This window comes from Gadus chalcogrammus, chromosome 2, assembly GCF_026213295.1.
Source record: "Gadus chalcogrammus isolate NIFS_2021 chromosome 2, NIFS_Gcha_1.0, whole genome shotgun sequence".
In the NCBI taxonomy this organism is placed as follows: domain Eukaryota; kingdom Metazoa; phylum Chordata; class Actinopteri; order Gadiformes; family Gadidae; genus Gadus; species Gadus chalcogrammus.
In genome coordinates, this window is record NC_079413.1 from 4161250 (window position 1) to 4174921 (window position 13672).

Sequence of the window (13672 nt, forward strand, 5' to 3'; positions counted from 1 at the left end):
TTGCATTTGTATGGTGAATGACAATCAATACGATGTATTTTGATACATTGCTATAATTTGCTCTTAAGGACTTGTGTTCCCAAGGATATTAAAAAATAATAGTGCGATGAGATAGGTTAGGATAACAGTAGGCCTACATCACTGCTTGCAATGACGTTCTAGGTCGGCATCTCGTCTTATCCCTGCACACATTTTGTAACTGCGGTCAAGTGAGCCGCCATTCGTTGATCCGCGGTTAAACCAGCCGTCACACAAAATCTTCGTGCGCCTTTACTCTAAACAGCCTTTGGGTGGTATCTCGCAACGTTTTCAAAATAAAACCCTTCACCTACGTGTGTAGACATATAGAACACTAGCTGTCTTACGGCGGCGTCTAGAATGTCAGCACTTGCGGACATCTTGCAAGTCAGCTGCTCACCCATAACATTGTGTTGGTAGTGGTAGTATGTACTTTATAAATAACCATAACTTGCTACATTTTCAACCTTTTTCTAACCAATGCTCTACCAATACGCAGGCCTTTGCCGTCTCTCGTCTCGAGCTTCTCGCTCCCAACCAATCACGTTCTTCTGGAGGTCACTAGTTCTTAATTGATTTCAGCTGCGTCTCCCCCGCCTCTCCTCATAAAGCGCCCCCACCGTGACGGATGTTAATCGTTTTTTTTTGCATTGGATTGCGTGGGCTGAACAATCCGGACATCGTGGCCACCGACGTGGACCCCCCCGCCACCGGGAACCACGCAGTGAGTAACGCGGGGTACTTCCTTCATGAGCACTGCACATGTTACACTCTACCCATCTCCTCCTGTCGTCTGTTCTCGCCCCTCTATTGTAGCCTACATGTTTTACCGCTGGAGGTTAATGTGGATTTGCTGATGGAAGTGGTAGTTTGTGTTGAGTGGTTTATCTATGGGATCGACTGACTAACTAACGCTGCGGACCGCTACAGCACCGACCACCACACTGGGAAGTGTCCTCTGCTCACTGTGGAAGCAGCATGGAAGAACTGCAGCAACTCTGATGGAAACGAGGACCTCCACGCTGTTGAACACAAACTGTTGTAGGCCTACTACAAACCGAGGCGGTCCCACTCGGTTAAAGATCTCGTGGTCAATGCGGCAGACCGCTGGACCTGGACGCCACCTTCTGCAGATACTTCACTGCCCTCAGGAATCCACGGATAACTTGAAACATGTCCGACTCCAGTCCACATGTCGGAAAAATCCAGGATGGAAACTTATGGAAGGAAGAAAGGGGTCTGTTTTTGCTCAACCCATAACCCCACTGAGCCCTTCTGTGGAAACCTGTCTGACTGACCGTACTGACTGGGGGCCTGTTGTGTGTTTGGTTGGTCTGGTAGAAGGTTTGCTGCTTGTGATATGCAAGGTGGTCCTGGGTTAGATGCGGTGTCTGACTTGCACACCACTCTCCCAATTCTATTCTGCTCTTTACTACTTTTCTACTTTCAATACACTTGCTGCTGCTGCTGTTGACCGCCGGTCGTGCAATGTGGTTTTTATTCGCGTATGTTCTGTGGACTTTGCATTTGTATTTTAATAAACATGTTTACTGCCTGTTAGACCTCGGATTGGCAAACCTAAACTCCTTCACTGGCAAAATGTAGATGCAAATTAAATGACAAAATTAACATTTCAATATTCGTTTTGCGTATTTCACCAATAGCTTCGGAACTAGACGGACCTCGTATATAATTTGCTCTTCAAATATGCGGTCAGGCGCCCCTCCGTTATATAACGTTTTCTGCCCTTTACGAAATAGACCGACCAATAGCAACCCTTTAGGCTATCTAATGTGAGGTTGGATACACGCAACATGTAGAGGTGTTTCAACAACAAAGATGGAAGTTGGTGAACTAAAGACTGTATATGCTCACTAAAAGAACGAACGACTACTAGCCTACTCAAAGATTTTGAGGAATATGTATTTCTGCATCACCCGTTCCAATGCTATGATTAGTCGAGGCCTATCCAATAGCATAGCATCGGACCATTTTAGATTGCGCCCGTTGGTAATTGAACAACGCACTTCAACGCAGAGGATCCAGAAGAATTTCACAACGAGTCCATTGGAAGATATCGAGGAACATGAACATCACCATTGAAGGAGAGTAACGTTTCCACTTGCTATAGGAATTTAGTGAAGCACTAAATAGTTAATAATAATAATAATGATAAAATGTGGTCACCATTTATTGACTTTTTGGGTAAGACTTGCTTTACTAATATAACCGCGTTAAAACCGCATTCATTTACTTTTCTTGTGTAGTTTCCCACTATTCATTAAATGTTATAGAAGTAAAAAAGTAATCAATGGAACGATACACATTTGTACAACAATTAATCATTATACAGGATTTGAACATTTTCTATTCAAGCTCATGCTTCATAATATTTCCAAGGATTGCAGAGTACCAAATGATTTATGAACAGTTGTTTTTGTTCAGGAGCGGATTGTACACCCAGAGGCTTCAACAGAGCGGGTCTGGAGCTGCAGGTGGATGGTGGCCAGGAGCCGTTCAGTCCTACAGGAACAGACGGGTGAGCCGTGGAACTGCACATCCTATAGAATAAAACTGGAATTCAGTCATTGGTTGTGCTTGGCTTGTTAGCCAAGCGTTCTCAGCCATTAGGACTAGTGTCCTTATGAAGATTAGATGTGTGGCTGGGTTTGGGAGTTTATAGGAAATGATACTTCTCAGGAACCCACAGAATGGGAGGAGATAAGCTATTAATATCTGAGTGAGCGAGGAGAAAAAAATCTCCAGTGTTTAAATGGATTTTGTCTTGTTTCAGTAGAGGTGTTGGAGGCGGTCGTCTTGAGGTGCTCGTCTGGAGGTCCGTGGCGGTCGTCTGGAGGTGCTCGCCGTGAGGTCCATGGCGGCCGTCTGGAGGCGCTCGCTGCAGGTGGAGGGAAGGCCGGGAGCCGTGCAGCCCAACGGATGCAGAACGGTGAGACACGGAACTGCACAGCTGCACATTTTTTCTAGGCTTGGTGAATTGTTTAGAATTCAAACTTTGACATGCAGCCACAGCAACTCTGAGGTGTTCTGAAAATTGTCAGATGCATTCTCAGCCACTAGGACCAGCTCCAGGATGTAGGCTAGGTGTGTGTGGCTGGCTTTTGGGTTAAATAATACCTCACTCAAGACTGCACAGTAGGGCATCAGGGAGATCTGTGGGAGCTAAAGCAGAGGAGGAGTTGATTATCTGCATCATGTACGGGGAGAAATGTGCAGTGTGCAAATGGAACGTGTCCTTCGCCTTTCAGAAGGACTGAGGCGGAGGCCAGCCTGGAGGCGGAGGCCAGCCTGGAGGCGGAGGCCAGCCTGGAGGCGGAGGCCAGCCTGGAGGCGGAGGCCAGCCTGGAGGCGGAGGCCAGCCTGGAGGTCCTGGAGGCGTCCAACCTGGAAGGGGCGTTATGGAGGGCCAGGTGGCGGCTCCTCATCCAGTAAAGTTAAACTCATCTTCAGTGCATCCATGATGAAATGTTCAAGTGTGCAACTGGAACTTGTGTCTCACATTTCAGAAGGGCCTGGAGACGGCCAACCTGGCGGTCAGCCTGGAAGTCCCGGCGGCGATCGTCCTGGAGCGCCCGGCGGCGGTCGTCCTGGAGGACCCGGCGGCAGTAGAATTAAAACTTTCATAATATTTCCAAAGATTGCAGAGTACCAAATGATTTATGAACAGTTGTTTTTGTTCAGGAGCGGATTGTACACCCAGAGGCTTCAACAGAGCGGGTCTGGAGCTGGGAGCTGCAGGTGGATGTTGGCCAGGAGCCGTTCAGTCCTACAGGAACAGACGGGTGAGCCGTGGAACTGCACATCCTATAAACTCCTTCTTGGCGTGGTCAAATGGTTCAGAATAAAACTGGAATTCAGTCATTGGTTGTGCTTGGCTTGTTAGCCAAGCGTTCTCAGCCACTAGGACTAGTGTCCTTATGAAGATTAGATGTGTGGCTGGGTTTGGGAGTGTATAGGAAATGATACTTCTCAAGAACGCACAGAATGGGAGAAGACAAGCTATTGACATCTGAGTGAGCGAGGAGAAAAAAAATCTCCAGTGTTTAAATGGATTTTGTCTTGTTTCAGTAGAGGTGATGGAGGCGGTCGTCTGGAGGTGCTCGTCTGGAGGTCCGTGGCGGTCGTCTGGAGGTGCTCGCCGTGAGGTCCATGGCGACCGTCTGGAGGCGCTCGCTGCAGGTGGAGGGAAGGCCGGGAGCCGTGCAGCCCAACGGATGCAGAACGGTGAGACACGGAGCTGCACATTTTTTCTAGGCTTGGTGAATTGTTTAGAATTAAAACTTTGACATTCAGCCACAGCAACTCTGAGGTGTTCTGAAAAATGTCAGATGCATTCTCGGCCACTAGGACCAGCTCCAGGATGTAGGCTAGGTGTGTGTGGCTGGCTGTTGGGTTAAATAATACCTCACTCAAGACTGCACAGTAGGGCATCAGTGAGATCTGTGGGAGCTAAAGCAGAGGAGGAGTTGATTATCTGCATCATGTACGGGGAGAAATGTGCAGTGTGCAAATGGAATGTGTCATTCGCCTTTCAGAAGGACTGAGGCGGAGGCCAGCCTGGAGGCGGCGGTGGCCTGGAGGTCCTGGAGGCGTCCAACCTGGAAGGGGCGGCATGGAGGGCCAGGTGGCGGCTCCTCATCCAGTAAAGTTAAACTCATCTTCAGTGCATCCATGATGAAAGAGGAGAAATGTTCAAGTGTGCAACTGGAACTTGTGTCTCACATTTCAGAAGGGCCTGGAGGCGGCCAACCTGGCGGTCAGCCTGGAGGTCCCGGCGGCGGTCGTCCTGGAGGGCCCGGCGGCGGTCGTCCTGGAGGGCCCGGCGGCGGCGGCGGCTCCACATCAAGTAAAGCTAAACTCTTCTCCAGTGCATCATGGACGGGGAGGAATGTCCGGGGTGCAAATAGAACGTGTGTCACATTTCAGAAGAAATGAGGCGACGTTGCGGAGGTCCAGGCGGTTGGCCCGGTGGAGGTCCTGGAGGAGACGGTCCCGGCGGTGGAGGACGGCTGGGGGATCCGGCGGTGGAGGACCGAAGGCGGCTCGTGATTAGACCAACCAGCTCCTCATCCATGGAAGGTAAGATCTTTCTCCAGGTCAATCTGATCAACGAGAAAATAAAAGAGCGCAGCCATGAACTGGTATCGCCATGTGGGGACTAAACTCTAATGTTTAACTCAAGTAGCTGCAGTGTTTCCCCCAGCACTGTGTGGTTAAGGCCGTCTTAACAGTAGGGCCCCGCCTTGACTACCAATGTAGAAAAATTATATATAAAAAATAATTATGCAATAACAAAGTGCAAAACTTGTAGGGAAAGAAAACATACTTTCCTCAAGTACAAAAAATATAGATAAATAATTTGTCACTGTATACTGTTCAAAACAATAGTCGTGCCATAAAGCATTTTGAATGCAATTGAAAAGGCGGTTGTATGTATTATTGCGAACTGAAACCCTCACCGAAGACCCCCCCCCCCACCTTGACTAAGACATTGTCTGGGGGAAACACTGAACCGGGTTGTATCACTTAGTAGTGAGTACACTAGGGTAGCTGGGTCATCTCCAAATGGTAACTGAGTGTTTGCTCCAGCAGGATTGAAGGAGTCACTGGGGATGAAGATCACTGCTCAGGGGCTGACGACCACTCATCTTTCCGGAGAAGGTACATAAATCTACAGCTGATGTGATTTAAAGTTCTGCAGTTCAGATCCGCTGATAAGTGGTCCCATACTGTATCCACAGCGTCCTCATGGTGCAGGCGGTCAAACCTCCACCTCTTTGAAGAGACCAAGCAGCTTGATGACTGACTGGTTCTTTATACTCAAGACCTCGTCCCGGAGCAGAGGACGGACCTAAGGCCCGCAGCGCAGCCGACTAGAGACTCCATGTGGAACCGGTAAGATACTGGATTGACCATCTTGAAGACATTTTCATTTATTCAACAAGGTTAGTTTTGTTTGGCGGGTATGTTGCTTTGATACTAGGGGCTTCTTCTGTAACAAACTTTCTAGAGAATAAGATCTGACTTCAGCCAATCAGCGGGATGTCCTTGAACAAGAACCAATGGCTGAAGGGGCTCAAACGCATTATTTTGACTCGCTCCTCTACTATTGCTGTAATCAAGCTGGATGGCTATTTTGCTCCTTCTACTGACAAAATCAAGTCTGCCACCTGGTGGCTGAGGGCGTAGCAACTCGGGGTACATTGGAAACATGATAAGAAGAGCCTGTTTTTGATGGTTGGATCGTACACCTAAATGTTTTTACATCAAAATATCGCCGAACCCCATGTTGGACAATGCTTGTTTTCATCCTTTCTATGTTTAGCTTTGATTTATCCTTACCTTTTCTTGTGACCCATTCCCCTTAGGTTCAATTAAGTTGACCACTCCTTCAGGCGACTTAAAGGGAGACCAGATGTGCGGCAGCTGGGTGTCATGGTGCAGAGACCCAACGCTGGTAAATATTTACTTCCTCCTTGAACCGACCTAACGCGTCAAACGGCAATTGTATAATCCCTCCTGATCTTTATAAAGGTCTGAAGAAAAGTCTTTTCTGTGAACATCTCCACTGACTAGTGTGCTCTTAATTAAATTAAAGTTAATTAAATGCAGTAACTCCAATGCACCTGTAGGCTCATATTGAATTTTTTTTAAACCTGGTTCTCCAGCCATAGGACTATTGCGGTAAATAAATGCTTGTTTTTTCGCTAATTTAAGTCTATGAAATCAAATGCTGATTGAGACCAGATGGGGCTGTTCCTGCATTTATAGACATTGGATTGCCCTTGACACTGATTCTACTTTTTGCATCAATTTACTTCACAGTACTGAACTACACCAGTGTGCCGTACTCCCATAAACCCTGAGGATCCCTGGATGGCTACACCAGCACATTAATCCACACCCAACATCAACACACAGTGCACTCTATAGAGATCGTAAGTCCGCCCCTTGCGGCGGGACCTTGTGAGATCGTAAGATATGACTGGGTTTCAATGGAGAGAAAGTAATAATTTTCTCCATTTTATGTTGCACCACATTTTGGGGGAAGAATGTTTGAATCAATCTTTGTCATTTATTTCTGTACTCCATATCTGTAATCCCAGCTGTTGTATTTTAACACGGTAGCTGGGAACCCTCTTTATAGGGAGCGACTAGAGGGACGAGGCTGGAAGCAAACCTGAGCCTGGATCTTAACCTTCTTTCTAAACCTAATGCCAAAATGTAACCGCAAATAAAGTGAGGCCTAAAGTAACTTGACTCTCTAACCTAAACTTGCTTGCCTAAACTCGCTTGTCTAAACTCGCTTGCATAAAACCTAAACTCGCTTGCATAAAACCTGACCTTGCTTGGCTAAACTCGCGTCGCTTGCATAAAACCTAAACTCGCTTGCATAAAACCTGAACTTGCTTGGCTAAACTCGCGTCGCTTGCCTAATACCTGAACTCGCTTGCCTCAACTCGCTTGCCTCAACTCGCTTGCCTCAACTCGCTTGCCTCAACTCGCTTGCCTCAACTCGCTTGCCTCAACTCGCTTGCCTCAACTCGCTTGCCTCAACTCGCTTGCCTAAAACCTAAACTCGCTTGCCTAAAACCTAAACTCGCTTGCCTAAAACCTAAACTCGCTTGCCTAAAACCTAAACTCGCTTGCCTAAAACCTAAACTCGCTTGCCTGTACTCGCTTGCCTAATACCTGAAGTCGCTTGCCTAAAACCTAAACTTGCTTGTCCAAACACGTTACACAAAGTTAACCATCCATAATCTTTAACCCAAACCAGACTTGTCCCTGGGTCGCTCCACTTTAATTTAGAAGTTTCTTCTTTTACCTCAACTGCGTTTTGAGTTTCATTCTTTGAGGGCTTGAAGTGCTTTGGAGGATATTTGAACCTTTGTTTGCCGCATCAATAAACATGCTTTATCTTTACCCATTTTGTTTTGGATTGCATTTCTATGTGTAATCCGGCCAAATGTTCAGTGTCCTTACATGTAATGTCTATGGTCTGATGATAATCTGACCTCTTCATGAAGCAGAATGTGTGTGAATGTTGTCCCGTGAGCTCCAGGCTCTCTGTGGGCCTGTCAACGTCTCTTTAGCAAAAGGTTGGAGAGTGAAATAAATTTTTGGGCCATTTTCATGTGTTCCTGAGTATTTCAGACCTGTGGTGTTTCACATGAGACCTTAATGGGAACTTTTCTTTTTCTGCCTGCATACGTAATGCCTACATTAGTAGGGTGATCACTGTTGATCCCAATATTGATCATTAACCACCTCATTCTTTGGGATTACAAATCATGTAATTTATGAGCATATTTGCAAATGCCTCCAAATATCAGATTGTGTAAAAACGAATGAAATGTAACCTGCTTGTTTTAAAGAAAATAAAACATTCAAATATTAACCTGTTTTGTGTTGCCCTCTTACATGTGGAAATGAGCAGATAGATATGTTTAGCTCTGATTTGCTGCCTCCTTTTGGCGTGGTGCTGGGATTTGTTTAATATACTATTATCATTTCCAGGATAAGTTAATAACCTAGTATAGCCTACCCGGAAAAGAAGGGATATTATGGCCAGGGCAGGCTGTTTCGGTGTAAGTGAAATCCGCGAGCTGCTGATCGTGTGAGGGGTTATGTACTAGTCACATTAAAAAATACCTTGAAAGATGGTAGGCCTACGATCTACGAGACACGCAGAGGAACTTTCCTTATGAGGCTTTTGTCGGGATAAAAAACAAGTGCTCAGCAAAATGAACAATAAGTTGAAGTTTTTGCACTTGTAAATAGTTAATTTCGTTTGTAGCCTTTACTCAGACGTGAGCTCATTCTTGCATGCGGGTGTCCGGCTTGGCAGTGTAAAAAGGCCTGTACATCATCCTGCCCAACAATATGGGTAAGTTCTAGACCAAGCTCTCCTAATCGGGTCAGCAATAGCCGGGTTTCAATGCCCAGAATCTGAGTTTGAATGCTACTGAATTAATGGAATGTTGCATTTTTTGTTTTACATCATAGATTCTAAATTGCGCGCCAATCAATGAAACCTTATGCGGAATCAGATAGTCGGCTCTTTGCTGCACATTAAGATAAATGTAGTTGTCACACAAGCTATTTTTGTAATTATTTCAGGGGGGAAAATGCCTTGAAAAAATGTAGTAGTGCGTTCAGGATAAGGACTAATGTAGCATATGTCAGCCTAGGCCTAATCAATTGTGTTTTAATATCTTTAGCATTCATATTATTGCAGTCTAATCTTTTCGTAGGCTATTCTGTTGATGGCCTTGATGGGGAGATATTTTAACGCTTTTTAACCCCATTTTCCTGCATCATTCCTGCGTCGCCCCCTCCTACGGAGCCCATTTCAGCAGTGTGTCGTGAGTGCAGTGAACGCGCGTTCGAAGCGCTCCAAAGAAATGTACGATGGCTTGCAAGATCCATCGTGAGAATGATCGTACGAGCATCGTTATCGGGAAACGGAGCCCTGATGCCCATGATCCTCTGTTGGTGCTTACATTGATAGATAGAATTTGGCTCTTATCATGACATGCAAACATCTCGCCTCTGCTAGGCTAACAGCACTGTCCGTAACACACGCACGCACAAACACAGGACAGGAACACACACACACGGCCACGGTGGAGAGGTCATCTCTCTTATGACGTCACAGTGAGCTGCATGACGTTGGAATTTTTTTCTAAGAATCTTTAACGTTTGCATGTCTACTGTTGCACACATATTGAAAAACGCTTCTGAACAAAAGACATCGCTCGACGATTTCCGTCTGATTATTAATAAGCTTATTCTGTCTGTGTTGTTTCTGCAAGGAACGAACGGAAAACAAAGGTATGTTACGGTCACTTAACGAAAAAAATTAAATGATTTACTGGGGAACGGGCTGTTAAATAGGATTCATTTGTTGAGTTTATAGATACCACCCAAAGGCTGTTTAGAGTAAAGGCGCACGAAGATTTTGTGTGACGGCTGGCTTAACCGCGGATGAACGAATGGCGGCTCACTTGACCGCAGTATTTTGTACCACCTCGGCTGCCATACGACACGGGGAATAGGGCGTGGCTATGTTAGCAACCTAGCATGCTAATAAAAAACAACAGACCGCGATATGTTTTGTCAAATCCATTCAAAGAAGTAACATCTTTGTGTGTTAAAAACGAGTTATGTAGCGGGTATGAGTTTACGTAATGGGAAACGTTTTTGGGAGAAAGAGTCACCCTTCTCGAATCACAGAGCAGGACAGAGCTATACTGGTAAGTATTTTTCCCACTAAGTAGGTCGTAGTAATACCTTAGTAATGCGGTGTTGACTGCATCACAGTCACAGCTAATTGGGCATTGTTGTTACACATCCGCAGCCCTACCAATAAACAGATATAATATAATCCCTCCCCCCGTAATAACTGAACCACTGGCTTTGTGCTATGGGTTCAGCAGCTAGAGAACAGCCTGTGTACTGTAGTTATGTAGAATAAAGTACAGTCATATGTAGGCCTACTGTATCGTATGTATAGATATTGGACAAGGAGATTGAAAATATGTGTTATAGTATACGAACTACAATGACACACGTGTTGTTTTGGTCGGCCGTCTTAGCAACTGAAACAGCAGAGGGATAAACTGAAGCAGTACCAGAGGAGAATCACACTACAATTGGAGAAAGAAAGGCTTCTGGCCAAACAGCTGTTGAAAGATGGGAGAAAGGAGTAAGCCCCACTCATGATTACTCATGATATAACATTGCATAATTGTATATTAGTTAAATCAATGATGGTGTAATAAATGACAGCTGGTCTGTTGACAGTGTTCGTGTTGCCGCACCACACTTCACTCATCTGTGTTCATCATTCAGTCAGACTTGTCGACACAAACAAGGATGTAACCGATCATTCATATTTTGCATCTGTTTTCTACTCAAAAGGAAGGCACTGGTTCTTCTTAAGAAGAAGCGGTACCAGGATCAGTTACTAGAGAAAACTGATAATCAGATTTCAAATCTGGAGCGCATGGTAAGATACTTAACGCTAGAGCTTAGCTTTTAATTGGTCTTTAAGGGTTTGGGGGTTGTTTAAGGGTTTGTTGTTGTATAATGTATAACGCATATGTATGCATTTCTTTATTACATTTTGTCTATCCTAAAGTACAATGAAATAGGAAATGCTATTAGAACATTTTCTTTTTTTACATTTTGTATTTTATTTTGTATATTTTTTTCTTATTGTGCGACTTATTCATCATATGCTTACACATTTTTGTCACAATTATTTGTTTGTGATTACCTTTTCATAAAATAATGTTTTTAACATTTTGTCAGGTTCAAGACATTGAGTTCACCCAAATTGAGTTGAAAGTCATTGAGGGGCTGAAAGTTGGAAATGACTGTCTGAAGAGTATGCATGAGGTGAGTTATAAATTCACACTTTTTTAATGAGTTCTCCCAATCCCTCCACGCACTATGCTTTTGTGACAGACTATCAAAAGTACTGAATTATCCACATACAATATTAATTCTGTAAAGTCTCCCAAGTTAGCATACCCAAAACGCATGCTGTTTTCTTGGTGGAATATTGAACAGCGCACAAGGCATTTGGAATATGTTTTCCCAGCACAGCCTGTATGCAATGTTTAGAGATTAATGGATTATGAGGCAAATCCTCCACTACAGTGGGGCGATGGCAGGCAGTGTGTAAAGCTGTCTCAGTAAATCCATACACCCAAGCTACTGAAGAAATTGGTCTTTCTCAAGCTAACCTTTTTTTGCGCTTGCTTTGTCAGGTGATGTCCATAGAGGATGTGGAGAGAATCATGGATGAGACTCAGGAAGCCATTGAATATCAGAGGGTAATTCTCCTGCCTCTTACCCCTCTTGTATTATCCCCCGCTCCCAGGTGTATGGCAGCTATTTTTTTTAAATATATATGACAGATTATTGTATTTGGCATTAACCTAATCTTATGACCTGATAACAATGTGTTATAACTCACTTTACTGCTCAAGTTATTCCACAGGAGAGATATTTCCTGGCTTATGCATAGAAATCATGTCTGTGTATTTTTCCTCATAGGTCTTAAAAAATGAGTATAAGCCTTTTTTGTTCATTTCAAACTCTGGTTAAATGTACAGTGACACTGTCTCCCTACATCACTAATTTTTCTTATGTTGATGTACTAGTCAGTCTATTTCTCGTTCATGTTGCCAACTCATAAAATAAATGGTTATTCTTCTACAGCAAATCGATGAGTTACTGGCGGGCACGTTGACCCAGGAGGATGAAGAAAGTGTTCTGGCCGAGCTCCGAGCTCTCACTCAGGTGGGTGCATCTGGTTCTGTCTTCCAACTCTACCACTCCCTAATATCACTGCTAGTTGTGTGATCAAAATACATGAGATTGATGCCGGCCGTAATGTGACTCCATACCAATTAGCTGCCCATAAAGTATGAATCAGCTGACTCACTCTAAGATGACTCAAATTGTTATTTGGGATGGCAATGCCCAGCCCTGCTTTTGGATGGAGGGCAGTGTTTCAGCATATTTGTTAGTAACTAGAGAGATGCTATAGTAGGCCTGAACACAAAGTAAACGTATCTCAAGAAGGTAATAATTGTAGGCAGCGGCAAGCCCACAATACGACCCATAATTAACTTAATGAGAGACCCCTGTGTACACCCAATGGCGCATCCTCTTCAGACAGGTCAGGACATCGTGTGTGTGGCTAGGTCCGGTCTTCTGTTCTCACCCTTGTCATTTAAACTTAATCCCCGGGAGGAAGATCAAACTTAAGTTAGCCACAACAATGATAACCCCTTCATTAAAAGGGAATGCACTGCACTCCCACAAGGCCAGATCTAACCCCTAATTAGCCCAAGTTGGTCGGAAACACTTTCCTCCCATTTAGAATGCCTCATCACCCCTGAGGCCTGGCATTCATTAAACTCAGGGCAGAAAATTAGACACTGATATGTGTTGTTAAATGACATTTGAACCACATTTGCTTCAATTATGTACTGCCGTGTACAAGAGTAGCTCAGTCGTAGCATGTGTAATTTGAGCCTGCTAAATTTTTCCTTCTGTTCACTGACCTCTGTCCGACAGGAAGAGGAAGTACAACTTCCCGACGTTCCCACGGATCCCCTTCCTGAAGTACCGGAGGCAGCCAATGTTCAGCCAGGTACATGTCTGTTTGCTCATGGCTCAGTTTAATATCATTACCCCATGTGTGTGTATCATTACCTCCATTTTGTTTCTGACGTTCGTAGACCGGATGCGGGCGAAGGAGAATGACATGCCTGAGATGTTGGCAGCGTGACCAACAGAACTTTGTTTACCAGTCCTCGGTGGTTCTCTACATGAAGGCCTACACACCCGGCATGCACCTCTTGTGCAAACCCAGGCAGTGTTTTATGTTTCAATAAAAATAGCAACTTCCTGGCACGGCAGTTGGCATCACAATGAGCACTGTAGCTGTGCTGAGTGGCGCTCTGCTCCACTGTACATTTTATTCAAGTGAAAAATGACCTCATAAGTTGTTTGTGTCTGTTTTTGTCTAATTGTTCAAATACTATTGTATTATACTACACCGATTAGGACACAATAGAATGGCATGAGGGATTTTAAAGTGTTTCTACATATT

At 44.7% G+C, this 13672-nt stretch overlaps 2 protein-coding genes across 2 annotated transcripts; both read left to right on the forward strand.

Annotated features, from left to right (window-relative positions):
* The first annotated feature begins 162 nt into the window (after window positions 1–162).
* On the forward strand, window positions 163–8399 carry LOC130369982 (uncharacterized). Its single transcript, XM_056575617.1, has 13 exons — window positions 163–742; window positions 949–2557; window positions 2813–2968; window positions 3288–3467; window positions 3546–3821; window positions 4108–4263; window positions 4575–4681; window positions 4769–4885; window positions 4966–5118; window positions 5632–5700; window positions 5781–5934; window positions 6408–6496; window positions 6865–8399. Exons 2-9 carry the CDS (start codon window positions 2518–2520, stop codon window positions 4972–4974), a joined length of 1041 nt encoding a protein of 346 aa, XP_056431592.1. The 5' UTR covers window positions 163–742; window positions 949–2517; the 3' UTR covers window positions 4975–5118; window positions 5632–5700; window positions 5781–5934; window positions 6408–6496; window positions 6865–8399.
* Window positions 8400–10082: 1683 nt separating this feature from the next.
* LOC130370116 (charged multivesicular body protein 6-like) lies at window positions 10083–13665 on the forward strand. The gene is made up of 8 exons (XM_056575803.1): window positions 10083–10295; window positions 10638–10747; window positions 10963–11050; window positions 11356–11442; window positions 11817–11882; window positions 12271–12351; window positions 13135–13210; window positions 13299–13665. The coding sequence occupies exons 1-8, from the start codon at window positions 10230–10232 to the stop codon at window positions 13346–13348; spliced, it is 624 nt and encodes a 207-aa protein (XP_056431778.1). The 5' UTR covers window positions 10083–10229; the 3' UTR covers window positions 13349–13665.
* Window positions 13666–13672: the final 7 nt, after the last annotated feature.

Coding starts and splice junctions, on each gene's coding strand:
- LOC130369982 (XM_056575617.1), top strand. CDS start 2,518: ATGGTGGCCAGGAGCCGTTCAGTCCTACAGGAACAGACGG. Junction 2,969..3,287: donor AGCCCAACGGATGCAGAACG/GTGAGACACGGA, acceptor TTCGCCTTTCAG/AAGGACTGAGGCGGAGGCCA. Junction 3,822..4,107: donor AGTCCTACAGGAACAGACGG/GTGAGCCGTGGA, acceptor GTCTTGTTTCAG/TAGAGGTGATGGAGGCGGTC.
- LOC130370116 (XM_056575803.1), top strand. CDS start 10,230: ATGGGAAACGTTTTTGGGAGAAAGAGTCACCCTTCTCGAATCACAGAG. Junction 10,296..10,637: donor AGCAGGACAGAGCTATACTG/GTAAGTATTTTT, acceptor CGGCCGTCTTAG/CAACTGAAACAGCAGAGGGA. Junction 11,883..12,270: donor AAGCCATTGAATATCAGAGG/GTAATTCTCCTG, acceptor ATTCTTCTACAG/CAAATCGATGAGTTACTGGC.